Here is a 27719-nt window from a genome sequence, read left to right as displayed (position 1 = left end):
TGGGGGTTGTCTGTGGAACTCTGTAAAATGCATTTTTCAGAGTTTCTGAGAGTAGAGTTCAGGTCTTTCACCTCACCAAATCCCAAATTGCTATTTTTTATTTTCAGCTTTTCTTTATTTTTGTCATTTTAATGCAAATTCGCTGGTGGCAGCCATCTTGGACTTTTATCAATCTTTTCTGCCTCAGAACCCCTTGATTTGATTAAAAATCATTTGGGATGTACTCCTCAGCCCCTAATCTGTCAAATGTGTGCATTGATTGCACCGGGTTGGTACCAGATCAGCACCAGATATGCGACCATGTACCGTGTGCCACAGCATGCAGGGGAGGGGGGAGGTTTGGGCTTCACCTCCTTCATCTTCTCCAGGGCTGGGGAGCTGGCCTGGGTTTGTGATTTTGGAAAAAATCGCTCCCAGAGGCCGTTCTTGATCGATCAGCCTTGATGAGATGCGGTTATTCAGAGAAGGTCCTCTTGATGTTCTTGAAGTCCAAGAAACCCTAAACTATGGCTTCTTATACCTCAGCCAAGAAGGCTTCCTAACAGGACCGGGTGGGGCCTAAGTGGGCTTCCTTTTCGGTGGTCCTTGTTTTTCGTCAGGCAGGCGTTTAGTGGTGGCCTCCCTTAAAGTTCCGGTAGCAGGATTTTCGTGCTTCAGGCCATGCAGGGGTTCTAGTTTGCTTCTTGCTCATCTAGATGTGACCAGGTTTCTGAGAGGGGTGTTTCATTTGTGGCCTCCCTTGCATCATTCTTTCCCTTCGTGGAATCTTACCATCGATCTACAGGGCCTTGTGGAAGACCCATTCAATCCACTGAAGGCTGCTACCCTGATGGATCTGATGCTCAGACTGTCTTTCTGGTCGCCTTTGTTTTGGCACGGCATATTTTGGAGCTTCAGGCTCTTTCGTGCGGAAAACCCTTTCTCTGTATTACAGATGCTGGAGTTGTTCTCCGTACTGTACATTCCTTTCTACCAACGGTAGTTTCTGCTTTCCATATCACCCAGGAGATTCGTTTGCCTGCATTTCATTCCACAGACTTGGAGCTAAAAGATCAGATCTTGCACAAGTTGGATGTCAAGAGAATCTTGCTCCACTTTTGGAGAGGACTAATGATTTTCCACCATCTGATCTCCTCTTTGTCCCTGACTGTTCCATCTTGGTGTAGTCAGCCGGCATCTTTGACCTTGATCACCCGATGAATTCATGTGGCCATTTCCACGGCTTATGTTACCTGCAGCAAGCTGCCGCCGGATTCCCTTCAGGCCCACTCCACTAGTAGTGTTGCTTCTTCGTGGGTGGAGTCTTGCACGATTTCTCTAGATGAAATTTGCAGGGCAGCTCCTTGGTTCTCTCTTCCTACCTTTACACATTTTTTATGGGTGGATGTGGCGGCTCACTCTGATGCCGCTTTTGGGACCTCAGTGTTATGGGCAGGCTCTTCTGTCCCTCCTTAGACGCTGCCATGGCTTTGGTACGTCACCTAGTGTACTGAATCCAGAAGGGACATAATAGAATGGAACATTAGGTTTCATCTTTGATAATCTTATTTCTGTTAATTCCTGCAGGATTCAGTAGGCCCTCCCTTTCACTTGTTCTGAATTGCCTGCTTTCTGCCTCGCTTATTCTCCTTCCAGGCTTCAGGATCATCCAGCCAGATTACTGAAGGCTGTCTCATGTGGGTGTTCGTTGCACATAGCAGGTTAGTTCTACATTGTTCCTCAATGTTTTTCTGTGTTGCTTTTGTGCCTGTTTATTACTTGTTTTCATGTTTTACAGAGCAGACCTGTTAATAAATTGTTTATGTTGCTGGGTAGCATCTACAATACTCCCTTCCTTGTCATGAATTTTTTTCAGGTATGTTGCTTGGCTTTGGGACTGAACTACTAAGGTTGGAGGAGCATGTGCTCAGAAAAGTGTATGGATTTCTGGAACTCCCAGATTGGGAGAAGGGATTGAACACCTAGTATACTAAATCTTCCAGGGACTAACAGAAAAAAGATTATTGAAGGTGACATTGTTTATCTCTGTATCATATTTTTTTTTTACTATGAACTCCTTTGTAGCCTTCTAGGGATAGGCAAACTATTAAGTGGAATCAGATAGCAGATTTTGTGATGTGGATATTGAAAGCTGGACTGAGAGCATGAACTATCAAAAAGATTTTAGTAGTCAGCTTCTGAAATCATGGTATGGTTCTAAAAAATTCAATAAGGTCCTTGTGAATTTACTTGCCATAACCTCTTTATCTTTCTCTCTTAGAAAGTTTGTAGATTTAAGTACCTTTTAATTGATTCAAAAAGATGTTATAAAGGAACTTTTAAAACTTTGTGCGCTTTTCTGCTCTGAACCTACAATGACTCTAATGATCTCCAGTACTAGTTCCTCGAATAGAACTCTTTTTATTTGAAACAGGTTGCCAGAGACTCATTGGACTATCCCATGGAAGCGCCAAGGTGTGCAATTACAGCGGACGTTACTACTGTAGTGTGTGCCATGTGGATGACAGCTTTCTCATACCAGCTCGACTTGTGCACAACTGGGATACTTCCAAGCACAAGGTACTACATTATTGCCTCTTTATTGTTCAGTTACACCAAGTTATTTTTCATTGAAAGGATGCTTCTCTAAAATTCTTGATCCAAAATCTGATGCAGTTTTAGTTTCTCATTTAAAATGTTATTTGATATCCTCATACGTTTATAAAATTATATTTAATTTTGGAAATCATCCTACCCTAGCTGCCTACCCCTCATCCTCTTCATCCTAAAAGGAAAAAAGAATGACACAGGCTGATGGATGAAAAACCAACAAAAGAAATACAATCAAGGATGATGTCAATTATATGAACTATGATCTGATGAAGGACAATCTTGTCCATAAAAGCTCAGGCCTCTTTATTCCAGGACAAGCAGGCAGCATATTCTCAACATGTTGGTGACGTCACCTACGGAGCCCCCTAGCAGATGTTTTCGCAAGCAGACTTGCTTGAAGACCTTCAAGCTTGTGAGTGGACCGCGCGTGCGCCCCTTCCGCCCGAACTAGGGCATGTGCTCCAAAAAACGCATTAAGGCTTATTTTCAGGGGATGTATTTTTTTTCATGTACATCATCTCTACCTTCCTCTCCTCCACCCAAATTCTTCCTCTTTCCTTCCCCCACCATGAGCAGCATCTTTTCTCCCTCCTCACCCATCGCTTTGTGCAGCATCTTTCAATCCCTCCCTCACATCCCCCAGTGCTGCAAAACTCAACTGACCCTCCCACCGTGAGGCCTCCAAAAACAGCAGTGGCGGCAGCGCTCTGAATGGGCTGCTTCGCAGCCTTCCTCGCCAGGGCCTACCCTCTGTTGAATCACCGATGATGTCATCAATGACAGGGCAGAGGGAAGGCCACAAAGCAGCCCGTTCAGAGAGCTGCCGCCACTGTTGCTTTAGGAGGCTTCAGAGTGGAGGTATGTCAGTCTCATGGTGGGAGGGTCGGTGGGGAGAATAAAAAACTAAGAAAAAATAAAAATTTAGAAAAGTACTAACAAATATTAAATGAATTAAATACATAAAATGATATGAAAATAATAGAAATGACTATCAAAGAATAACGTATTTTTAATGCATTATTAAAGGTGCTAATAGCTTGTTTATGTATTGCATGTAGAGTGAGTTATTTTTTATTTTTTTTATAATTTTATCTTTATTGCATTTCAATTGTTTATATGTTCACAAACATCATTCCAAATAAGCAATATCTTAAATCTTTACAAAAAAAGAATAGAAATTCCAAACAAACAGAATATTTTACATTGCTCAATTGTTAATCCTAAGGGATTAATGGAAAAATTGCTTCTTCAACTATTCATACCACATGTAACTTGATATGAACAAAATGTTAGCAGCTAAAAAATGTGTTTACCAAGACCTCAAATCCCAAGACACTACTTGAACTGATTTCGTGTCCCTATTGGGGTGACATGTTCATCATCGGTCTTGTTTGATTTTTTAATGCAGACAATGGTAACTTAATGTATCTATACGGTGCTGTACATAATAATAAATAATTTAGAAGAGCACTTAGCTAGTGGCCCGATGGCAACCCAGCCGTTTCACTGGTATGTTTCCTCAGGGGCAAAAGCTCTTCTTATCGGTGTTATTTTTTTACACTGTTACAAGTACCCTTACTGCACCTCTGCTGTTCCAAATTTTTACAGATATCATAAGAACATAAGCATCGCCTCTGCCGAGTCAGACCATAGGTCCATCATGCCCAGCAGTCCGCTCCCACGGCGGCCCCCCAGGTCAATGACCTGTAAGTGATCTATTACTCTAAAGCATTTTGTATTGTATAGTAACCCTCTATTTGTACCCTTCAATCCCCTTTTCTTTCAGGAACTTTTCCAAGCCCATCTTGAAGCCCAAAATCGTACTCTGCTCTACCACCTCCTCTGGAAGCGCATTCCAGGTGTCCACCACCCTCTGAGTGAAGAAAAACTTCCTAGCATTTGTTATGAATCTGTCTCCCTTCAATTTTTTCGAATGCCCTCTAGTCTTTGTTGCCCCCGCCAGTCTGAAGAATCTGTCCCTCTCTACCTTCTCTATACCCTTCATGATCTTGTAAGTTTCTATCATATCCCCTCTAAGTCTCCGCTTTTCCAGGGAAAAGAGCCCCAGCTTGTCCAGTCTCTCAGCATACGAAAGGTTTTCCATGCCCTTTATCATTTTTGTTGCTCTTCTCTGGACCCTCTCAAGTATCGCCATATCCTTCTTAAGGTACGGCGACCAGTATTGAACGCAGTACTCCAGATATGGCCGCACCATCACCCTATACAGCGGGAGGATAACTTCCTTGGTTCTGGTAGCGATAACTTTTTTGATAATACCCAACATTCTGTTCACCTTTTTTGAGGCCGCTGCGCATTGTGCCGCCGGTTTCAGGGTTTTATCCACCAAAACTCCCAAGTCCTTTTCTAGGTTGCCTTCCCCCAATATCATCCCCCCCATCGTGTAATTGGACATCGAGTTTCCTTTCCCTATGTGCATGACTTTACATTTCTCTACATTGAAGCTTATCTGCCATTTAATTGCCCACTCATTCAGTTTGTTCAGGTCCCTTTGAAGTTCTTTACATTCCTCAACTGTTCTAACTTTACCGGAGAATTTTGTGTCGTCTGCAAATTTTATAATTTCGCACTTTGTCCCTGCTTCCAGGTCATTAATAAATATATTGAACAGCAGCGGTTCTAGCACTAACCCCTTTCCAGTCAGAATAGTGACTTTTTACTCCTACCCTTTGTTTCCTGTTCGCCAGCCAGTTTCTGATCCATCTGTGTATGTCCCCTTCCACTCCGAGGTTCCACAGTTTCCTTAGTAGGCGCTCGTGAGGTACCTTGTCGAAGGCTTTCTGGAAGTCCAGAATCTCTACATTCCACAGATATCCAAAGGAAGGAAAAACAAGAACAAAGGAGAACCAGCTTAGCTAACTAAAGAGGTGAAGGATGCAGTAAGGGAAAAGAGGAACTTGTTTAAAAAAAATGGAAATGTGAAAAAACAACGGAGGCCTGGAACTGCCACAAGGTCAACCAGAAAAAGTGTCACAAGGCGGTAAGAGACGCCAAAAAGGTCTATGAGGAAAAGATAGTGCAAGAAGCCAAAAACTTCAAGCCCTTTTTTAGATACATAAAAGGGAAAAAACTAGCAAAGGAGGAAGTAGGCCCTCTCGAAGACCAAGGAAAAAAAGGGTGCATCAAGGAAGACAAACAGATTGCAGGTAAGCTAAATTCATTCTTTGCCTCTGCCTTTACCAATGCAACAATGCCCGAAACAGGGAGAGTATTCAAGGGAGAAATAGAGGAAAGCCTCACCACAGTGAATGTGGATTTGGACAAGATATACTATCAGATTGACAAACTAAAAAGTGATAAATCCCCTGAACCAGATGGAATTCACCCGAGAGTGTTAACGGAGCTTAAGGTTAAAATTGGAGAACTATTACAAACCCTAGCTAACATGTCAATTAGAACCGGGCGAATACCAGATGACTGGTGGACGCTTGGAATACTCTCCCGGAGGAGGTTGTGACGGAGACCACCATTTTAGGTTTCAAGGGCAAGTTGGATGCGCACCTTCTTACGAATCACATTGAGGGATACATGGTAATCATCAGGGAACACCTAGCTTAGCCTCTGCGTGTGCGGGTCGCTGGACTAGATGGACCTAAGGTCTGATCCGGTGAAGGCATTTCTTATGTTCTTATGTTCCAGGTATACTATGTCTATAGGGTTACCTTTGTCCAATTGTTTGCTTATCCTCTCAAAGAAGTGCAGTAGGTTCGTTTGGCATGATCTTCCATTACAGAAACCATCTGGCTTGTTCTCATCAGCTTATTTTTTTTCTATATGCCCATTGATACTATCTTTGATTAATGATTCGGCCATCTTCCCCGGAACTGAGGTTAAGCTGACCGGTCTATAATTCCCTGGGTCGCCTCTGGATCCTTTCTTGAAGAAGGATGTAACGTTCGCTATCCTCCAGTCTTCCGGGATTACCCCTGTTTTCAATGATAGGTTACAAATCTGCTGTAGTAGCTCCGCTATTTCATCTCTAAGCTCTTTTAATATTCTTGGGTGGATTCTGTCTGGGTCCGGGAATTTGTCAGTTTTTAGTCTATCTATCTGTTGGAGTATGTCTTCGAGACTTACCTCCATGCACGATAATTTTTCCTCTTGATCCCTCTTGAAGATTTTTTCCGGTTCCAGCATGTTGGATGTGTCCTCTATTGTGAATACCGACGAGAAGAACTGTTTAATCTGTCCACCACCTCCTTTTCCTCCTTTAACACTCCCTTCCTGTCTCCCTCATCCAGGGGTCCTACATCCTCCCTCGCCAGTTGTTTCCCTTTCACATATCGAAAGAATGGTTTAAAATTCCGTGCCTCCTTGGCAAGTCTCTCTTCATACTCTTTTTTTGCTGCTCTGACCACGCGGTGACATTCTTTTTGATGCTTCCTGTGCTCTTTCCAATTTTCCTCGGTTTTATCCTTCTTTCATGTCCTGAAAGATTTTTTCTTGTCTCCTATCACCTTCTTAACTTCATTGGTTAACCATGCTGGGTCTTTTGCTTGATTCTTTCTGCACCCTTTTCTGAACCTGGGTATATACAGGTTTGTGCTTCGTTTACCGTGTCCTTGAATAGGGTCCAGGCTTGCTCCACTGTCTGTGCCTTTCTGGAGCTGTTCCTGAGTTTTCTTTTTAACATTTGTCTCATGGCATCATAGTTCCCTTTCCTGAAGTTGAAAGCTGTTGCAATGGTTCTCCTCCCCTTTGGCCTACCTATTTCTACTTTGAATTGGATCATGTTGTGATCACTATTTCCTAATGGTCCCACTACTTCCACATCTTGGGCAGGTCCTCTAAGCCCGTTGAGGATTAAATCCAGAGTAGCTGTCCCTCTTGTTAGTTCCTTGACAAGCTGTTCCAAGTAGTAGTCCCGTACAGCCTCTAGGAACTCCGATTCCATTGAGCATTTTGAAACTCCATGGCTCCAGTCTATCCTGGGATAGTTGAAATCTCCCACAACTAAGGTATTTGCGTTTTTACATTCTCGCCTCAACTCGGCTCTCAGTTCTTCATCCTTTGCTTCTGTTTGCCCAGGTGGGCGGTAGTACAGTCCCACCTTTATCTCGGTTCCCTTTCTTCCTGGTATTTTAATCCATATTGATTCCGGTTGGTCATTTGTCGTTGCTGCGTCCACTCCGGTCGATTGAATGGTATCCCTTACGTAAAGTGCTATTCCTCCTCCTCTCTGATGTGTCCTGTCTCTTCGGTATAGCTTGTACCCTGGCAGTACTGTGTCCCATTTGTTTTCCTCGTTCCACCATGTTTCCGTGATTGCTATGATGTCTAGGTTCTCATCTTTGGCCATGATTTCTAGTTCCCTCATTTTGTTCTTCAGGCTTCTTGAGTTAGTGTACATACAATATAAGTTTCTATATTTTTGTTTTCTTGTTATTTTCCCATGTGTTTCATTGTTCTTTCTGTCCCCAGCCTTCATTCTGCGTCAGGGAATGTATTGGATCCTTCCTGAACTCATGGAGAATATACCGGATTGGCTTATCCTAGAGAGTCATCTCATGTCCCCATTACGTCTGAATCATGTCTTGAGTATCAAGTTGCCCAGAATATACAAGGATAATAGTATTCTTTTTTCCACTTTAAACACATTAAAATTCATTAACAATTTAACATCTATTCCAATACAACAATCCATGTGTCAATCCCATGGTTAAATTCCAAGATACAAATCAGCGAGTCTAAAATCCTCTGGAAACACTGGCTGCAGGCAAGTATACATACTTTAGATCAGGGGTGCCCAACACGTCGATCGCGATCGACCGGTCGATCGGGAAGGCAACGCCAGTCGATCTCGTGTTGCCGTTCCAATCGGCCGGCCGATCAGCCTTCCTCTCCCCAAGGTTCCCCACCGGAATCTCCCCAAGGTTCCCCATGTACACTCATTCTTGCTGCGCCCTTCCTGCCCGACTGGGGGATGATGTCACTTCCTTCGGGAGAAGGCGGGAGGGAGGTCTAGGGAAGTCACGACCCTTGAGAGCTGAGCGCCGGCTGCCCCTGGCGGAATTGACAAGCCAGACTGGAGAAAGGCGGTCGGGAGCAGGAGGTGCTCTGCCCAAAAATGCCGGAGCTGCTGCTGCTGCTCTGACGTCTTGAGCCTGAAAATGGGAAGTTGAGTGTCGTGCTAAAAAGAGACTGGAACGGCTCTCATGGAAGACTGGCTTTTTTTCTTTTCTTTTCCTCGGCCCTGGGGATCCAGAGATTTGGGCCTGCAGAAGCCTCATGCTGACCAGCATTCCTCTCCCCGACATCAATTCTTACATCGGAGAGGAATTTCTGGGCCAGCCAATCGCTGCCTGGCTGGCCCGGAACTTCCTCTCCGACATCAGAATTGAAGGGGAGCAGAATGCTGGTCAGTGCAAGGCTTCTGCATGCAGAGCTTGGTGGGCGGTGGCTTGGAGGCCTGTTCCCCGGTGGCGACAGCAAACCTAGTGGCTTTGGGGAGGGCAGGGAGAAAGAAACAAAGGGGGCAAGCAGGGAGACAAAAAGAAAGTGGGCATGGAGAGAGAGAGAAAGAAAGAACAGGAGGCAGGGAGAAAGAAAGAAAAAGTTGGGGGGAGAATGGGGTATGGAAGAGAGAAAGCATATAGGAGGCTGAAAGAAGGAGTGGGCTGAAATCAGAAGATGTCAGAAGAAGTGCAGCCAGAGTGAAGTGAGAAGAAGTCAGAAGAAGAAAGTGCAACCAGAGACTCATGAAATCACCAAACAAAAGTAGGAAAAATGATTTTATTTTCAATTTAGTGATCAAAATGTGTCTGTTTTGAGAATTTATATCTGCTGTCTATATTTTGCACTATGGCTCCCTTTTACTAAACCACAATAGCGGTTTTTAGCGCAGGGAGCCTATGAACGTCGAGAGCAGCGTGGGGCATTCAGCGCAACTCCCTGCGCTAAAAACTGCTATGTGGTTTAGTAAAAAGGGACGGGCTATATTTGTCTATTTTTGTATGGTTGTTACTGAGATAACATTGCATAGAGTCATCTGCCTTGACCTCTTTGAAAAAAACCCGGAATATGAATGATAATTAACATTTTCTCTGCCTTTCAGTGTGCTTTGTGGGTTTTTAAAATTTTTTTTATTGTTGGTAGATCATTTTGACTTGGTCATTTTAAAAGTAGCTCGCAAGCCCAAAAAGTGTGGGCACCCCTGCTTTAGATGATGTGATTTCTAACTAGAACAATCATTCGGAATATCAAAGGCTCAAACTTATAAATGGTTGCAATTGAAACAGGCCATTCAGAAAGGGTTCCCTGATTGGCATAACTTACAAAATCAGTATAGTTTGCTGGGCCTATGTTTCCAGACAGATTTGCTAGGGCATCAGGCCGATAAGTGATATAAATTAATATCTGAATAAAAAACCTAAAACTAGTCTAAAAGACATTTGGAGCATTGAGATAAAGCAGCAGATTTCTGCTACTCAATGGCCACGGATTTGGATTTGGAGGATGAGATGTACAGCATCAGCATCTATGAGACAAACTTGATTCTTTTTGTTGCATAGAGTTTTTTGGACCCCAGTTTGTTTGCAAAAGTTAGACAGTTCAAAGTCTAATAGATGCTGGCATTGTCATCTTGAAGTAAGGACACTGGATCATTTGTTGTTCTATTGTCCCTTGATACTCAATTTTTGGAGGTCAATATGAGGACATATTAATTTGATACTGGAATCTTCAATCCAGTTGTCCTATGAGATGTTAATCTGTGGGACAATATTATTGATTAAACCCCCATTAGAAAGGTATAAAAGTAGAATCTTTATCATTATGACTGGGATAACCATGCAGATGATTACTAAAAACTGGAAAAAATGGGACAGACTTAATTTTCCCTTTTGGTGGGAATTTTTGTTTATGTTTTAAATATGAAAAAATGAATTCAGAAATATCGTGTCATAATAAACTATTTAAATTAATATGGGGGTCCATTGACAAATTTTATTAACTCTGATTGGTTGGATTCATTTCTATTTGATTTGCACATCCAGGGAGGGGGGTAATATTTTTTTTGTATTCATTGGTTAAGGGCTCATTTTACAAAGGTGTGCTAGGGCCTTAACGCGTGCAATAGCGCGCGTTAAATTCCCAAGCTGCTAGCCATTATTGCCTCCTTTTTAGGAGGCAGTAGATTTTCGGCTACCTCACGCTATAGCGCGCGGTAATTTTGTGCGTGCGCTAAAAACCTTAGCGCACCTTCGTAAAAGGAGCCCTAAGTGTAAGTGCTGTTTCATGAAGTAACTAGTATGCATAATTTAATGCACTTTGGGGTCCTTTTACAAAGCCGGGCTAGCGGTTTTATTGCACGCACCAGATTAGCGTGCGCTAGCTGGAAATTTACCGCCTGCTCAAAAGGAGGTGGTAGCGGCTAGCACGTGTGGCAATTTAACGCGTGCTATTCTGCGCATTAAGGCCCTAGCACGGCTTTGTAAAAGGAGCCCCTTATCTCTGTTCTTGAATTAGGATGGGAGGGAGGGAGAGGGGGTGTAAACTATTTTGTAGTATTCTTTGCTTGGTTGTAAGTGCTGTTCTGAAGTTAATTGTATGTATATTTCATTGCACTATTCTTTTTTTATTTTTTATTTAAACTTTATTAATTTTTCAAGCCAACAAAAATACAGAATATGTATACAATCATTAATCCACCACAGTAAACACTTATAATCTGTCAATAATCTAATATAATAAAATGATAGGCCATGCATGCGCACTAAAAAAAACGTGTTCCCTGGTCTGTCGCGAAAAAACAAGTGCGCATGCGCGGCCCCGCCTCTCACTGTCCATAGTTCTGCGGCAGCTTTCAAATTTTAAAAAAAAAACTTACACAGCTGCCGCGGCCTTCCTCACCCCTGCCTCTCACTGCATGGTACCAGCTCCTCTCTCGAACTGCACCAGGATCGAGAGAGGAGCTGCGGCGGCGGCTTTAAAATACAAATTTAAAAAAAAAAAAGCTGGGGGTCACCGCTCTCACGGTGCGGCTGAGCGCTGGAGGCCGGCGAACCCTAATTGCGGCGGCTTTCAAATACAAAAACAAAAACAGCCGAGGGCAGCAGCTCTCACGGTGCCGTTCCCTGATCCGATCTCTGTTCTTCCTGCACCATGGCACGCCGCCGCCGGCCGGGAGCTCCTGGGGGCCGGCGGTGCGAGCCGCCCAGCCGGTGCTGAGGTCCCGCTTCCGCCCTACACGGCGCCGCCAGACCCGGCCCTACAAAACGGCCCTACACTCAGATCCGCGAACAGGGGATCGGGAACTAAACAGAGATTTAAAAAACATACAAACAACAGTGGACAAGGACAGAGACACACAAACACTCACAGAAGGACAGGGGGCTAAAGAGACAGATTGAAAAAATCACAAAACACAGAGGACAAGGAGAGAGAGACATACACAGACACTCACAGAAGGGCAGGGGGCTAAAGAGACAGATTGAAAAAATCACAAAACACAGAGGACAAGGAGAGAGAGACACACAGACACTCACAGAAGGGCAGGGGGCTAAAGAGACAGATTGAAAAAAATCACAAAACACAGAGGACAAGGAGAGAGAGACACACACAGACACTCACAGAAGGACAGGGGGCTAAAGAGACAGATTGAAAAAAATCACAAAACACAGAGAACAAGGAGAGAGAGACACACAGACACTCACAGAAGGGCAGGGGGCTAAAGAGACAGATTGAAAAAATCACAAAACACAGAGGACAAGGAGAGAGAGACACACAGACACTCACAGAAGGACAGGGGGCTAAAGAGACAGATTGAAAAAAATCACAAAACACAGAGGACAAGGAGAGAGAGACACACAGACACTCACAGAAGGACAGGGGGCTAAAGAGACAGATTGAAAAAAATAACAAAACACTAAGGAGAGAGAGACACACAGGAAACAAATGTTACAGCCGGTAGGCTGTTTTAAAGAAGAGGAGCCGCATGCTGGACAGGGGGAGCAGGTAAGGAGTGCTGCTGGACAGGGGGAGCAGGGAAAAGGGTCAGGGGAGAAAGTAAGGAGTGCTGCTGGGCAGGGGGAGCAGGGAAGAGGAACAGGGGAGCAGGGAAGAGGAACAGGGGAGCAGGTAAGAAGTGCTGCTGGACAGGGGGAGCAGGAAAGAGTGACTGGGGAGCAGGGAAGAAGTGCTGCTGCACAGGGGGAGCAGGGAAGAGGGACAGGGGGAGCAGGTAAGGAGTGCTGCTGGACAGGGGGAGGTAAAAGGAAGGGAGAAGGCCTACTGCTGGACAGGTGGAACAGGCAAGGGCTGATGGTTGACAGCCGAGGAAAGAGAGAGACAGAAAGCGGCCAAGGGGAGAGAGAGAGAAAGAAAGACACACACATCTATTCTAGCACCCGTTAATGTAACGGGCTTAAAGACTAGTAATACATAAAGAATAACCCCCCTCCCTTCCCTTCTATAACCTGTAGACATAGAACATAACAAAGCAAAGATATACCCCCCAACCTCCCACCCTACCCTGGATGTGTGTGTAATTCCACAAAAAAATAAAAATAAGCCAATTATAACGAAGTAATAAAAGACATCAATGTGCCCCAAATCAAATTAAATAATGTGCTTTGGTCATCACCCTGAATGGCGGGTTAGAGCCGGAGCTCTGATCCTCGAGCGAACGTTCCCCCGATCAGGAGCAGGCAAGCCGCGGTAGCGAGCGGGGCACCCGGTGAGCTGTGCGAGTGCAGCTGAGCGGCTTCGGAATATGCCGTCTAAAAAGAAACCCGACGAAGGGAGACCGCACGAGAAGGCGCCAGAAAAGAGCGGCCTGCGCCAGTCGCGCGGAGCCTCGTGCGCGTCCCAGCGTGAGTCCGGGGAGAGCGGGTCCGATGAAGAGTCAGAGAGGGGGTCTTCTCCGAGACTGCGGAGAATGGATTCCTCTTCCGCAGCTGTGACTAAAGCAGACCTCCAGCAATGAGTCTGCGACATTAAGCAGGAAGTTGCTGGTGTCAAAGGGAAAATCCGGGACGCAGTGAAGGAAATCAAGAGGGACATAGCCGACCTCATGGGGAGAGTGGAGGAGACTGAAAGGAGAATGGGGGAGCAGGAGGAGGTGGTACAAAATTTGAGTGGGGCATTTGAGGCAGCCCAAAAGGACTGGCAGGACTGTTACCACCGGGTGGAGGATTTGGAAAACCGGTCCCGCCGGAATAATGTCCGCATCCGCGGTGTACCAGAATCGGCGAATTATGCAGATGCAGTGAAGGTGGTGCAGGAGATATATCACTCTCTCTTCTCCCTGGCTGACGACGGCGGAGAGCCCAGTGGGGTCTTGAAAGTGGACCGGGCTCATCGCACACTGGGACCCAAGCGAGATGACTATCCAAGGGACATTATTGCATGTCTCCACAATTATGCAGACAAGGAGCGGATGGTGCGCAAGGCCCGTGATCTGGGGTCGTTTGAGTGGAAGACCCATAAAGTGGAGGTGTTTCAGGACCTTTCTGCTATTACTTTGCAACGCAGGAGAGAGTTTCGCCCGATCGTGATGATCCTGAAGCAGAACAACCTCAGATATAGATGGCTGTTCCCCTTTGGGCTCCTTCTCACTATTAACGGTGTCCATAAGAAAGTGACCACTGTAGCGGAGGCTGGCAAACTGTTGCGGAAGGAGGGGATCCTTACTGGAGAGGTTCTGATGTCGGACCGGCAAGGGACCCAGCAGTCAGAGAAATTTCGCTGGAGAGAGCGTGTGACCAGGTCCCGAAAGCCGGGTGCTGGCGGTCGAGAGGTGGAGGAACCATGTGGAAGAAGCGGAGCTGGACCTTCCAATGGCACTGGCGAGTGAGCAGTGGCAAGTGAACAATGGCGGATCCTGCTTGGCTGCACTTGGACAATTGGGACTGTCAATGCCTTGACTGGGCAGATGTGAGGCTGGGACTGAGTGGGGGGTTGGATGTGAGGGGTTTTCTTCATGGGGGTGAGTGTGAGAGGGTGCCTATGGGAGTGGGACTGAGGATGAATGCTTGTTGGGGGGCTGGGGAGGGGAGGGGGAATGGATGAGGGGTTCATGAGATGGGGGGGGGGTCACCCGGAGTCATGGAAGGGCTGAGGAGCAGGTGGATATGGGTAGGGTTGGGAGGGGGGTGGGGCTGGTGGGGGGTGGGGATAGGGGGATGGGTAGGTGACAGCATGGGCTTTTGGATCTGGAGTGGGGGGAAGGGGAAGAGGGGTGCAGGGTGTGGGGTAGGATTCTTGGGTCATGGGACCTGATTCTTTGAGATTGGGCAGTTTTAACGTTAAGGGCCTCAATATGCCACGTAAACGCCAGCTTTTGTTGAAGGAGTTGAAAAGGCTGCGTATTGATATCAGCTTCATTCAGGAAACTCATTTTGTGCGCCCTGGGGAGAAGCTGGTACAATATAGAGAATATCCGGGAAGGGTCTGGGCCTCTAATAGGACAGAAAGGAAAAAGGCAGGGGTGGGCATTTTGTTTGCTAAACGTCTTAAGATCGTGCCTGAACGGGAATGGAGGGATGAGAGGGGGCGCTGGGTGATTTGGGTGGGGCAGATAAATGGGGAGGTAGTCACGCTGGTGAATTTATATGCCCAGAATTCTAAACAGGGTTCTTTTTTCGATGAGGTATTGGCCAAGGTACTGCAGGTTAAGAAGGGGTCGGTGATTGTGGGAGGGGATTTTAATTTAGTTATGAATCCCAGGTGGGACTCTACGGGGGTTGGAGGGGACCGGCTTAAGTCCGATAGGAAACGCCTTAGACACTTGGTTGACGTACTCAATATTGTAGATGGGTGGAGATCTCAGCATTGCCTGGATAAAGATTATACATACTACTCCCCTGTTCATGGGGTCTATACTAGAATTGACATGCTATATCTGGATAAGGGATGGGGGGGTAGACTACTGGGGTCCTCCATTGGGGACATTGGCTGGTCAGATCATGCTCCCATTTGGATGGATGTGCGATGGGGAGCTTCGAGAGTAGGGGATCACTACTGGAGATTGAATGATAGTTTATTGAAAGATCCGCAGATGGTCCGCAAGGTGGAGCAGGTTATTGAGGACTTTTTGGAGCATAATAATGTTGATTCCTACTCTCCGATAACAATATGGGAAAGTTTGAAGGCCGTACTGCGGGGAGAGCTTATTTCTATGGCCGCTCATAAAAAGAGGCTTCAATTGCAAAAGGAACGGAGTCTGAGAGAGACTTTACGTCAACTGGTAGATCAACATAAGAGGGGCCAGGGGGGAGCTCCCCTTGGGCTTCGGATAAGGGAAGTTCGGGCGGAATTGGGGAAGATGGAGGATGAGGAGATTCAATTCAATCTTGAACGTCTTCGTTTAAGGTTCTTTGAATCTGGTAATAGAGCGGGGAAATTGCTGGCTCATCGTCTGCGCCTGCAGCAGACGCAGTCTAATATTATGGCTATTAAGGATGGCTCGGGACAAACATTGACAGCTGAGGGGGCTATTCATGCACGATTTCGTGAATTCTATCAGCAGCTTTATACGCCAGAGAGTCAGGGGTCGGGGGAAGAAATTGGGAAGTATCTTCAGGATTTGGGCTTGGCATCCCTTACGGCCTGTGAAGCGCAGGGGCTGGATGAGGACATTACGTTGGAGGAGGTACATAATGTGATTAGACAATTGAGACCGGGGAAATCACCGGGCTTAGATGGGTTCACGGGGTTGTTTTACAAGAAGATGTCTACATTGGTGGCTCCATTGTTGGTGCGTTTATACAATAATCTGAGAGAGGGAGCCCAATTGCCCTTTTATATGCGGCTGGCTGGGATCACGATTTTACCAAAGCCTGGGAAGGATGCCACTCAGTGTGGGAGCTACAGGCCTATCTCACTGTTGGGTATTGATACCAAAATTCTGGCTCGAGTGCTGGCTGATCGTTTATCCCCTCACATGCCGACACTTATTCACCCAGATCAGGTGGGATTCATAGGGGGAAGGCAGGCGGCAGATGGAATCCGCAAAGTCTTGAACTTGATTTGGCAGGCCCGACGCAGTGGAGGTCCTTGGGTAGCAGTGGCGGTGGATGCCGAGAAGGCCTTTGACCGCGTGGATTGGCGTTTTATGGAGGCAGTTCTTCACCATGTAGGTCTGGGGGCCAGATATGTGTCTTGGATTCTGTCTTTGTATAACGGACCTCTGGCGTGTGTGAAAATTAATGGGGTATACTCTGCTCCTTTTGAGCTCAGGCGGGGAACGAGACAGGGTTGTCCGCTCTCACCTTTGCTTTTTGCTTTGGTGATTGAGCCTCTTGCGCAAAAGATCCGACTAGCCTCTGGGGTGAAGGGCGTACGGGTTCAAGGGGGTGAGCATAAATTGTCCTTATTTGCTGACGATATTTTAGCAATTGTGGAGGGCTCGGCGGAGTCCCTTAGATCCCTTCAGGATCTTATGACAGACTATGGGGCTTTATCAGGCTTTAAAGCCAATATGACAAAAACGGAGATACTTAATATATCGGTCCCGATAGTGGATATTCCGTGTATTCAGAGGGTGGTGCCCTTTCGGTGGGTTAAGGGCCCTATACGATATCTGGGTATTCAGTTGGTGGTGGATTGGACATCCCTATTTCAGCTTAACTATATTCCTTTGGTAGCATCCCTAGCTAGGGATATGGATCGGTGGGCCTCATTATATGTGTCTTGGATGGGGCGCATGGAGGTTATTAGGATGTTGGTACTGCCGAAGTTCTTATATTTTTTTCAGGTTTTGCCTATTGAGGTCCCTAGACAGTATCTTCTCCGATGGCAGCGGAACCTTTTACGATTCGTGTGGGGAGGTAGACGACCCAGGGTGGCTCAATGGGCCATGTTCAAGTTTAAAGCGGAAGGGGGTCTGGGACTCCCCCATTTGGAGCATTACTACCGCGCGGCTCAACTCCGAGCGGGAGTGGAGTGGCATGCGCCATCTTTGAAGTTGTGGGTGCAGGTAGAGCAGGGAGTTTTGAGTGGCTCGGGAGGGGCTCGTACCCTAGGGTCGCTTATGTGGGGGGACTTGGGGGCACGGGAGTTGGGAAGCATTTCTAACCCGTTTACTAATTGGACAATGAGGGTGTGGAAGGGAGAGGCTGGCAAACTCTTGGGTCGTAGTAAGGGGTTGCATCATTTACCATTGTGCACTGCTTCTGATTTCGTACCGGGCAGAGATGGGGGGATATTTGTGCGGTGGGCAAGGAAAGGGTTGCAGTACTTTGGCCAATTTATAGAGGGAGAGTCCATTTGTGCTTTTCCAGAGATCCAAAAGCTTTATCAGCTTGATTCTAAGGACCTCTTCCCGTATCTACAAGTGAAAAGTTATTTGCAGAAGGCTAAAAGGGCAGATGTTGCAGCTTATAGCTGTTCTGACTTTGAGCAGCTTTTGGGGTCCCCAGTGCGTAGAGGTTGCATTTCGCTGCTGTATAAATGGGTGCATCAGGATAAAGACCGGAAGCCTCCGTATTTACTGGCTTGGGAAGGGGACTTGGGGCAGGTGTTTGAGGCATCTCTGTGGGAAACTATTTCGTATAGGATACATCATTTAGCTGTAGCCCCTATGTTGGTGGAGAATGCGCTTAAAATGCTGGTGCGCTGGTATCTCACCCCAGTGACTCTGAGCAAGATGTCCGCTACGGGCACAGACTTCTGTTGGAGGGGATGTGGGCAGCGGGGAACATTCTTTCATATGTGGTGGAGATGCCCCTCCATTCAAGACTTCTGGAGCCAGGTGTTTAAGTATGTGGGGGCTCTCCTTCAAGTGCCTCTCGCGAAAAGAGCTGAGGTGGCTTTGTTGGGGTTTCCCTCTGGAGGGGTAGATGACACCCAGGATAGATTGGTGCGCTTGGCTTTTACAGCGGCTAGGCTGACTGTGGCTCAACACTGGCGCAGTACTGCTTCACCTACTTTGGCTCTGGTGCGAGAGAAATTGGGATGGGTGTGTGAGAAATATCGGCTCTCGGCCCTGTTGACTAGAAAATGGCAGCAATATCACGATATTTGGGGGAGATACCTGGCAATGGAGGGTTTGGGGATGAATAGTTCTGTTGTCAGCTGAGTTATTGGCTTCGGCCGGATGGGTTTTGTGGGGGTGTGTCTTCTTGGGGTTCTTATTGGGGGTCTGTGACCTTTGGTCCACTTCTTTTCTGATTTTTCTACTTTTCCTCACGTTGGGGTGTAATTGTGCCTATTGGTGGTGTTCTTGGGTTTTTGGGGGGAGCAGGGTGCTGTCACTAGGGGGGGGGGGGGGGGGGGGGGTGGGGGGGGTGACATCAGGAGATTTGTTGATCTGCAGATTGCCTGCCTGTATTGTTGTTGGATATTCCTGATGTTTTGCTGTGCTGTTTTTCTCTTGTCATAAATAAACAGTTACAAAAAAAAATAATGTGCTTTACCCCAACATATCAGCATTCATTTTCTCATACCTGTAGCAGAGGTATAAATTTGCCCACCAAAAAATGAAAATTAAGGCGATTGCAATTTTTCCAATTATGAGTAATCATCTGTATGGCTACCCCGGTCATAATAAGGAGTAGACGGCTTTTATATCGATCCAAAGGGGGTTTAAGATGTAATAATGTCCCACATATGATTACATCATATGTCAATGGGATCGATGACTCCAGTAGAGTATTAATCTTTCCCCCATATTGACTTTCAAAAACTAAGTATTAAAGGACAGTAAAACAACAGATGGTTCAATGTCAAGATGACAGTGCCAGCATCTGTTAGATTTAGAATTATCTAATTTCTGTAGACGAACCGGGGTCCAAAAAATCCTATGCAACAAGAAAAAACAAGTTTGTCTCAGAGATGCTGACGCTGTACATCTTATCCTCCAAGTCCAAATTTGTGGCAATTGGAGTGGCAGAAATCTGCTGCTTAATCTCAATGCTCCAAATATCTCTCAAACTTGTTTTTGGTTTCTTATTCATATAGCCAGATATTAATTTATACCACTTGACTGCCTGATGCCCTAGCAAATCTGTCTGGCAGCATAGGAACGGCAAGATATATTGATTTTCTAGATTGCTTCAACTGCAACTCCAAAAACCAGACCTGCTCTCTATTCTCCAGACACCTGACAAAGGACATGAAACGGGGCTCTGTAGGGCAATCAGCTGGTACCCCACATGATATAACAAACAGCAATTTGCAGAGAAGTTCCTGTTTTTCAGCCATTTTATTAAGGGTTTAAAATTCACCAGGCTTTATATTTCTCAGGAGCTTTTTCACCAATGTCATTTAAAAGCATTGTTGATTTATTTATTTCAATCTTATTTAAATTTAATTCTCCACACTATATAGACACCAGGGTTTTGGGCGATTGATAACAATTTTTGCATTTACTTATAGTTTAAAGAGAAAAAGAAAAAAATCAGTTTTAAAAAAACTTTTGCACTATGAATTACAAATTTTTAGATTAGCCCACAGAGTGTTTTAAAATGAAGTGAGTGGGTAATGTCTGCCAAGCACGTTGGTGCATTTGGTGGTGTTGAACCCTGGTGAACTCGGATAAAACCTTCCACACGAGTTCCCACTTACTGATGTAACACTCTGTTTACAACTTCCAAACAAATATTTGGTATAAGGGGCTCAGTTAGCCCGAAACCCTTCAGGTGTCTGGAGAATAAAGAGCAGGTCTGGTTTTTGGAGTTTCAAGTCATTTTGACCCTTCTCATTTAGAGTAAGGCTCTAATTTCTACTGCTTCAACTGCAACCACTTATAAATTTGAGACTTAAAATACAGAATGATTGTTGCAGTCGTGAAAAATCAAGCATTTTCCCATTTGATAAAACATCATCTAGTGTACGTACACCTGCCTGCATCTAATGCTTCCAGAGGATCTTAGACTCGCCAATTTGAATCTTGGAGTTTAGCCATAAGGATCGACACATGGATTTTTCTACTGGAATATCTGTTAAGTTGTTAATAAATTTCAAGGTTTTCCAGGTGTCAAATAAAATACTATTGTCCTTAATATATCTTGGTAACTTGATACTTAAAACATGACAAAATCTCAAAGGACTCCAATAATGATGTAAAGTTTTTCATATATTTTATTTGGAATTACTCTATCCATCCACAATTTCCCAAATTCTGAATAAAACGTAATAAAGTAGAGACTTTAGATCTTATAGAAAGTCTGATCCCCACCACTCCGTCACTAGCCGTGTCTTAATAGCGGGAAGTATTACATGGTTCTCATCACCGGCCTTCAATTAATCAGTTTTAACTATAATTTTATTAATTCTTATTTACTTCCATTCTGTCAATTTCGTTTAAAACAATGAATAATCATGTGGAGGGGCATGATAAAAAAAAAAAAGTCTAAGTCCTCTTTTGGCCTAAGGCCTTAAACGTTGAAAGTAGAAGCAGGGAAAATGTCCATTATCAAAAAAAACGTCCAAAAGGAGGTTTTGTTTTTTGATAATGGCCTGCCTCTACTTTCAGCTGTTTAAACGCCCAGACCACCACTACGTCTACACTAACACCATATAATCAACCTAAAAAAAGCCTACTCCCAAACGCCCAAAACAAGAGCTTTTAGGCGAAGGAGGAGCCAGTCCTTAGCCTAAAAGCTGGATTCTGTAACCAGTGTCTATCAAAAACAACACCGGGTACAGAATAAACCCCTCAGAGGGGGGTGGGCGATCATCATCACGGCAGGAGAGATGAGCCATCTCTCCTGCAGCGATGAGCCCTACCCTCTACAACAATCAGGCAAGAGGGAGCCTAAGCCCTCCTGCCCGGCGGCACCCTCAGCCCCCCACCGGCCGATTCCGATGAGGCCAGGAGGGAGCCCAAGCCCTCCTGGCCCGGCAGTACCACGACCCCCCACCCGCCCAACACGATCGGGGCCAAGAGGGAACCCAAGCCCTCCTGGCCTGGCGGCACCGCGATCGCCCCCACCCGCCCAACACGATCAAGGCCTGGAGGGAGCCCAAGCCCTCCTGGCCCGGTGACACTCCTTACCCCCCACCCCCACTAAAATACAAACCCCCGCTGACCCCACGACCCCCCCAACCCTCCTACCTTTAAATCGTTGGTCGGACGGATGGGTGCCAAATCTGATTGGCCCAGAGGGTTTAAATCCCGCCCACAGGCGGAGCCTGAGACACCTGGGTCAACCGGAAAAGGCCCAGTAGGCTTAGGCCTCTCCTGTGGGCGGGGCCTTAGGCATATGGGCCGGGTTGGGCCCATGTGCCTAAGGCCCCGCCCACAGGTGGGGCCTAAGCCTACTGGGCTTATTCCGGTTGGCCCAGGTGTCTCAGGCTCCGCCTGTGGGCGGGATTTAAACCCTCTGGGCCAATCAGATTTGGCACCCATCCGTCCGACCAACGATTTAAAGGTAGGAGGGTTGGGGGGGTCGTGGGGTCAGCGGGGGTTTGTATTTTAGTGGGGGGGGGGGGTAAGGGGTGTCACCGGGCCAGGAGGGCTTGGGCTCCCTCCAGGCCTTGATCGTGTTGGGCGGGTGGGGGCGATCGCGGTGCCGCCAGGCCAGGAGGGCTTGGGTTCCCTCTTGGCCCCGATCGTGTTGGGCGGGTGGGGGGTCGTGGTACTGCCGGGCCAGGAGGGCTTGGGCTCCCTCCTGGCCTCATCGGAATCGGCCGGTGGGGGGCTGAGGGTGCCGCCGGGCAGGAGGGCTTAGGCTCCCTCTTGCCTGATTGTTGTAGAGGGTAGGGCTCATCGCTGCAGGAGAGATGGCTCATCTCTCCTGCCGTGATGATGATCGCCCACCCCCCTCTGAACCACAGCACTTCAGGGTGAGCATCACCGGCAGGGGAGATGCCCTGCCCCGATGCTCACCCCGAAGTGCCGCACAGGTTGCTGGGGCCGCTGAGCTGCAGCGATCAGCACAGCGGCCCCTTTTTCGGCACTTACACCTGTTTTGACTTGGTCTAAGTCAAAACGTATAGGTGCCGACTAGGCAACCTGTCAAAATCTTTGGTTATACCTGTTGTACGCCTAGGTCTAGTTTGGCCCACCTCCCGCCCACCCCCCGCCTCTAAAAACGCCTCTTTTCTCTCTGTGTGTTTAGAGGCAGGGGAAAGGCCTAAGCTGGTTTTAGATACATCTAATACCTGCTTTGATTATGGGTACTTGGACGATCAAGGCTTTTTGATTGTCCAAGTACCCATTTAGGCCACTTTTTAGCCTTTTTTTTTTTTATTATGAGCCCCTCAGTGTTTAAGCTACTTATCTTTCAGCTGACTTTTCTCGGGAGAGATGACCTGACATGTTTCGCACACTCATGCTTTATCAAGGGTCTCCCGCAGCCATCTGTGCCATCTGACTCACTATAGATTTAAAGAGCAAGAGCTTGCTCTTTAAATTATAGATATTGCTGGAGGGCTGTCGGGTAAGATTTGCCTCTTTACGGATGATACCAAAATCTGCAATAGAGTAGACACGCCGGATGGTGTGAATAACATGAAGAAAGACCTGGTGAAGTCTGAAGTTTGGCAGCTAAGATTTAATGCTAAGAAATGCAAGGTCATGCATTTGGGCTGCAAAAACCTGGGGGAACAGTACAGTTTAGAGGGTGAAGAACTTATGTGCATGACAAAAGAGTGGGACTTGGGTGTGATTGTATGTGATGATCTTAAGGTGGCCAAACAGGTTGAAAAGGTGACGGTTGTAGGGGTGTTTCCTTATTTGCACCTGAAGGTTAGGCCTCTCTGACATCATCAAGCCTGAACCATCATTTAAGCCTGAACCATTATTTGCAAGAAATCTTTCCAGCCTGAACCTAGCAAGAAGAGAAAGAAGAACACATCTTTGCTGTTTCTGCCTGATGCATTCTGGTTATGTACCAGAATTGTATTCTAGTCAAGGACATCCATCTATGCCTTCATGCTTAGACTGTGTGAATCTTGGGGGAGTTATACTCCTATGCTGTGCTTATCTCTCGAAAGGTGCTTGTGTCTCCCAGCCTGTATGAGACTTTATACAGAAAGGCTATTCATCTAAGTTCTATTTCTGGATTGGTCCGAGGAAGTCATCTGACGAGACCCAAGTGAAAAGGTGCTAATGATAATTAGTCTGTGTTTTAGGTGTGGGTGAACTCACATCTTATCACAGGTGTTCAGCACGCATCTCTTTCATAATAATTAAGACCTGAGCAGTTACCTCGTGTGACTCTCTGTCTGAGAGAGTGAATCGGACTTTAAACAGATCTGAATTCTATCACCTCAAGGAAACTTTTGCTGCCAATAAATTACAGCTTTACCAGTGGCTGATGAACACTTGTTCCTGTAATCATAGAATTTCTACATCTGCTAAGCTGAGGAGACGTATTCCATTTCACCTGATTTTGTTCCAAGGTCTAATTGGATGGTGAAGTTAAGGAACTTATTATCTTATCAGCTGGGGTTAGATAAGTGCATCCGATTGTGATATAGGATAAGGCTTGTAAAGCTACTTTTGGTGATAACTGTAATAGATTGCTGCTAATCAGGGATTATTATTATAAGGAATTGTTTAGTGTGTGTAAGAATTAGTTTTACTTATGTATCTAGCAAGTGTGTTGTGATAATTATGTATTGAGTTTCATATATGTAATCATATATTTTGTGAACAATATTTAGAAATTGCTGCTGGCTTGTGAATTATATTTTTCTATTTTCATAATAAAAGTATTTCTCATTAGCCTTGGTCTGGTCGTGTAAATAGGCAAGAAAGCTGAACCTTGATGAGATATTATGGTCTTCCCTAGAAACTAACATGCACGTATTTGTTTATGTAACTGATTAGTGGACTGTAAATCTTTCTACACGGTGAAAGCTAGAAAGATGCTAGGTTGCATTGGGAGAGGTATGGCCAGTAGGAAAAAGGAGTTATTAATGCACCTGTATAAGACTTTAGTGAGACCTCATTTAGAATATTGTGTAAAATTCTGGAGGCTGCACCTTCAAAAAGATATAAAAAGGATGGAGTCTGTCCGGAGAAAGGCTACTAAAATGGTATGTGGTCATCATAAGCAGTATGGGGACGGAATCAAAGATCTCAATATGTATACTCTGAAGGAAAGACGGGAGAGGGGAGATATGATAGAGACGTTGAAATACCTACAAAATGTAAATGTGCATAATTCAAGTCTCTTTCATTTGAATGAAATCTCTGAAATGAGAGGGTATAGGATGAAGTTAAAAAGGTAAAAGGTGATAGGCTCCGGAGTAATCTAAGGAAATACTTTTTTACAGAAAAGGTGGTAGATGCGTGGAACAGTCTCCTGGAAGAAGTGGTGGAGAAAGAGACTGTGTCTGAATTCAAGAGGGCCTGGGATAGGCATGTAGGATCTCTCGGACAGAGAAAGAGATAATGGTTACTGTGGCTGGGCAGACTAGATGGGCCATTTGGCCTTTATCTACCATCATGTTTATATGTTTCTATATATAATACAATGTCTGTCACACTATGTTTTACAATGCTTTATTATATATGTAAACTTGTAACCTATTCTGATCTCTCCTGGGAGGACGGAATATAAAACCAAATAAATGTGTACCTGGCACCCTTAATATGAAGTTCACAGTAGTGCCCCCTAGTGTGCCCCATGTCTGTGTGGCCAGTCCATTAAACATGCTGGCCTCTCTTACATGCAAATGGATTTTTTTTGGTCATTTTTAATTTGGTTGGTTTTGTTTTTTTTGATAATGGCAAAAAAATTAGATGTTTAGCTGGACAAACATCTAGCTGGGCCATTTTGGAAAAAAAAAAAATGATCGAGTCTTGCGGGTTTAAAAATGGACATTTACTCCACCTGATTTTTGGACATTTTTTTCTCATAACATTCAAAGTTGGACTTAGATGTCCTATTGAAAATGCTCCTCCATATCTACTCCATGCAAATCTCTTGCATTCATATTCATTATGTATGTCCTGAAAACCCAGATAGCTTGGGGATTAACAGCACAGCTTTGGGAATAACTGGCCATATCTGCCCTATTACACTCTATTATGTGTGTCTGTCCTCTACAAACTTTCCTCATGCTAACCACTATCTTTCAATTCCACCTGACCTAGATTCACTAAGGCCACGGATCCAATCCGATCCTTGAGCGATCCGATCTGTGGCTGGGGGACTGATTCACGATTCGCCCTCATGCAAATGAGGTCGATCGGAATCATGCCCTCAACCGACCGCACGGATCGTTCTCCAGCAATCCCAACGCATGCGCAGACCATCTTCTTTGCTTATAGATGGTCTGCGCGTGCACTGGCCCTCCGTGCCTGGCAGAGCTGGAAACTTATTACTTTTTTACTTTAGTTCTTTTTTTACTTTACTTCACGAGCCCATGGTTTTAACCCGCTTTAAACCCACGGGTTTGTACTGCGGGGAAGGGCAGGGGAGTCAGGGCAGAGAGTAGGGTGGCAAGTCACAGCCGCTGGATCAATCGAGGGCTGTCTCGGGGGCCCGTATGTCAAAGCCACAGCTGGTCACTTGAAGTTCACCAACATGGTTAAGGCTTTGATAAGCAGAATCGGGGCAGAGAGTAGAGGTTTTGCTCAAGCGACTGGTCCTTACCAGTTGCTTGTTTTTGGATCAGCCAACACAATCGGTGTGCCTGCTTCAGTTTAGTGAATTGCATCCTTCCTACTTTGCATGCCGTTTCCCCTCATTTGCATGCAGGGCAGGATTAATTTTTCGAGGGCCCCTAGGCACACAAGTATACTGAGATTAGTATACCATGTGACCAAGTAGGTTACGTTCTGACTTGGTCATGTTACTGCCATGGTTTCCACCAGGGGAAGCCGGTGGGCTTAGGTGCTCGTCACGTTGAAGCTATCTAGGTCGCCACCGGGGGGAGCCCAAGGGCTGTGGTAATATCTGCTAACTTAGCTAGAGCAGGGCACGGTCTTTGCTAGAAAAGACAGCCAACTGAGACAAGGAGGAGGCAAGCGGGGGGAAAGGATCTGGTTTCTCTCCCAGTAGGTCTCCCCTGGTCCAGGCAGAGGTAAAAGCAGTTCAACCTATGCAGTTACTTGAATCTGGAGACTTTGTGATTCGGCAGGCTGTGGAGAAAGCCTCTCCTTTGGGATTAATAAAGAAGCCTTCATGAGGAGTTCATTACTTACCTGCCACCAACAATGAGTTTGTGTTTTTGGAAACTGTTGGGTTTTGTTTTTGGGTTTGGACTTGCTCTGCTGAGCTCTGCCTTATTTTTGGGTTTAAATATTTGAAGCTGGGAGTAGTCATTTTGGGTGAGGTTTGTTAACATCCTGGGAGGGGATTCTTTTGATAGCTACTTTAAAAGCTGTTATTGCAAGACAAACCTGGGACATTCCTCATTTACCCAGCAGGGCTACCTAAATCTGCTGGAGGCTTCTATGGAAGAACTATAAGCAGTGCTAAGACCTAAACAGAGCACTTTGTTAATAGTTTACCCTGCTTGAGGGCAGGTGTGGAGCACAGTAGCTAGGGGCTCTGTGGAGAGCCAGTGCTCATGAACAGAATTTTCTTGCTTGGTTGGAAAAGAAGAAAACTGAACTTTATTTTTTCTTTAACTATTTGGGGGTTTGGCTTTATGTTTTGTTTTGGACAAAAACCAATGCTTATTGTTTTTGTATGAAAAAACGAGTCTCCCTAGCCCCAAGGAGGAAAACTGTGTACAGGGGAGGAGACTGCCCTCACGAACAATTGGAGTACAAAGATTACTCACTTAAAATAATCCTAAGAAATAATTTATAAAGAGAGCCCTCAGTCACACAACCAACCTCCGACCTCAGGAGGAAACGGCTGCCACTGATTTGCACCTAGAAGGTGTCAACTGTGAAACATCCTAGGGCTCTCTGTGAATTTTGGTGCTAAATAACTCAAAAGTGCTGTTGTGCAAACAAATCAAAATGTGCACTACGAGCAGTCTCTTCCCCTGAACCAGGGGGGCAAAAGAACCAAGTGTCCAAATTCAATCTATTAAAGCCACAAGAAGATACTTAGCTTCTCTGGTAGGCAGTCAGTAAGTCACCAAACGTCCAACGGGACTCCGTTTCGGGGGAGCACTCCCCCTTCTTCAGGAACGACTGACGCTGAGCAGGAGCCTGGAAATCAAAGGCAAGAGCAGATTGGCAATAGTAGAAAATGGCCACTCCAATTGTTTTTGTATGCCATTTCTGACTTTATTCATTGACAGTAAAAGTGATA

At 45.7% G+C, this 27719-nt stretch overlaps 1 protein-coding gene across 6 annotated transcripts in view; it reads left to right on the top strand.

Moving 5' to 3' along the window:
• Window positions 1–27719, top strand: part of PLEKHM3 (pleckstrin homology domain containing M3) — a 386793-nt gene that overhangs the window by 104515 nt on the left and 254559 nt on the right. For all 6 annotated transcript variants that reach the window (XM_033945256.1, XM_033945254.1, XM_033945259.1 and 3 more), the window contains exon 4: window positions 2414–2559. In XM_033945256.1, the coding sequence (XP_033801147.1) occupies window positions 2414–2559 (146 nt within the window). The remainder of the gene's footprint in view (window positions 1–2413; window positions 2560–27719) is intronic.

The sequence above is a fragment of the Geotrypetes seraphini genome, chromosome 5 (genome assembly GCF_902459505.1).
Source record: "Geotrypetes seraphini chromosome 5, aGeoSer1.1, whole genome shotgun sequence".
Lineage (NCBI taxonomy): Eukaryota > Metazoa > Chordata > Amphibia > Gymnophiona > Dermophiidae > Geotrypetes > Geotrypetes seraphini.
Note: the sequence above shows the minus strand (reverse complement) of the source record. Positions and strands in the feature narration are given on the sequence as shown.